Source organism: Sinocyclocheilus anshuiensis, unplaced genomic scaffold, assembly GCF_001515605.1.
Source record: "Sinocyclocheilus anshuiensis isolate Anshui unplaced genomic scaffold, SAMN03320099.WGS_v1.1 scaffold1269, whole genome shotgun sequence".
Lineage (NCBI taxonomy): Eukaryota > Metazoa > Chordata > Actinopteri > Cypriniformes > Cyprinidae > Sinocyclocheilus > Sinocyclocheilus anshuiensis.
Window position 1 is genome coordinate 189,806 of NW_015549661.1, and position 1,812 is coordinate 191,617.

Consider the following 1,812-nt stretch of genomic DNA (forward strand, 5'->3'; position numbering starts at 1 on the left):
CACACACACACACACACACACACACACACTTCAGTTTTCAGTTCAATTTGAGGCATTTTATTTGTTAAATTATTTAAATATAATATTTTTTTTAAACCTTGCTTTAAGCATTTTAATTGTTAAACTATTTAGACAATGTTTCGGACTGTAAATGTAATTTTAAGTGATTTAACTGTTGAACTATTTTAATATAACGCCTCTAACTGTAAGTGTAATTTTAACTGATGTAATTATTAAATTATTCAGCTGTAATTTTAATATGCGCTGTAGGTTGAGTATCACAGATGCAGTGGGTCGCTGGGAAGGTTTTTACTGTACTGTACTGTACGGCTCGTGAGACGCTTCCCCTCAGGCCGTGCGACCGCAGAACACATGCACGACTGTCACCGAGGACACGTTACTGGAGCAAAACACAGCAGAAGAAATTAAATCAGCAAATTAATTCAGAGTAAATCCTGCAGCTTCCCCACGAGGACGCGACAGACGGCTGAAGGACAGAGAGACGCAACCTTCACGGATGCCAGCGTTTACTGAACTCACTTTCAACCTGCCAAAGTGAGTCCCGCAGTAACGACACCTTGTGTTTTAACCCACTTCCAGCAGGCCTGCGCTCTGATTGGCTGCTCTGACGGAAGCAAGGATGCGTGTGTGTGTTTTATAGTGCATGAGAGTGAGCAGATAAAGACAGAATGATCATGTTTGTGTGGCTTGAAATGAACGTGTGATATTAATCCAACACAAGACAAAAGCAGATCCAGTTCATCGTGTTCCTGGAAAGAGTCTGAATCCAGACTCAGTGTTCTGACCTTCTCAGCCTCTTTGGTGTCGTCAAACAGCCTCTTCTGTCGGCGGGCCGGTGTGGCTTTGGCCGTCTCCCAGGCCTCCACCCACATGTTGCCAGGGATCTTCATGCGGGTGCTCAGGTCGCCCCGTATGACCGTCTGTCCCGCCTCATCCGCACCTTCCTCCTCCACGTAATCTCTCGGAGAATACCAGCGCACGAAATCCTCCAGACAACAGCCGGGATTCGCTGCCTGTGGAAACACACACACACACACAAGTTTAATGTCATACATGAACACAAGAAATGCTTGTTCACCCAAAATTAAAAAAGCAGGTTTAAAGAAAATGAAGCCTGTTTTCAGCACCATCACAATGTTTTATATCATCTGGCCCATGACAATAACAACACACACACACACACACTCAAACACACACAACTGTATATTCTGGAGACAGTCAGTTCCCCTCTGAGATACATTCATATAAACCCCCGTCCCCAATTGTATCGTGATTCATTAAGCATCTCAACTGACTTGAATTGTCACATAATTTTTGCGATGTTTGGGGTGCATCATTATATCCCTAATGTGCACTGAAACTCACACACACACACTCATGCACTCTCAAACTCACACACACTCATGCACACTCAAACTCACACACACTCATGCACACTCAAACTCACACACACTCATGCACTCGAACTCACACACACTCATGCACTCGAACTCACACACACTCACGCACAATCAGAATCACACACACACTCACGCACACTCAAACTCACACACACTCATGCACACTCAAACTCACACACACTCACGCACACTCACACTCACACACTCATGCACACTCAAACTCACACTCACTCATGCACTCAAACTCACACTCTCATGCACACTCAAACTCACACACTCTCATGCACTCAAACTCACACTCTCATGCACACTCAAACTCACACTCTCATGCACACTTAAACTCACACACGCACACTCACTCACTCACTCACACACACGCACACACACACGC

General features: G+C 44.8%; 1 protein-coding gene across 1 annotated transcript in view; it reads right to left on the bottom strand.

Moving 5' to 3' along the window:
* Positions 1-1,812, bottom strand: part of rab3gap1 (RAB3 GTPase activating protein subunit 1) — a 33,472-nt gene that overhangs the window by 10,715 nt on the left and 20,945 nt on the right. The window contains exon 19 of the mRNA XM_016449564.1: positions 807-1,034. Coding sequence (XP_016305050.1) covers positions 807-1,034 — 228 coding nt within the window. The remainder of the gene's footprint in view (positions 1-806; positions 1,035-1,812) is intronic.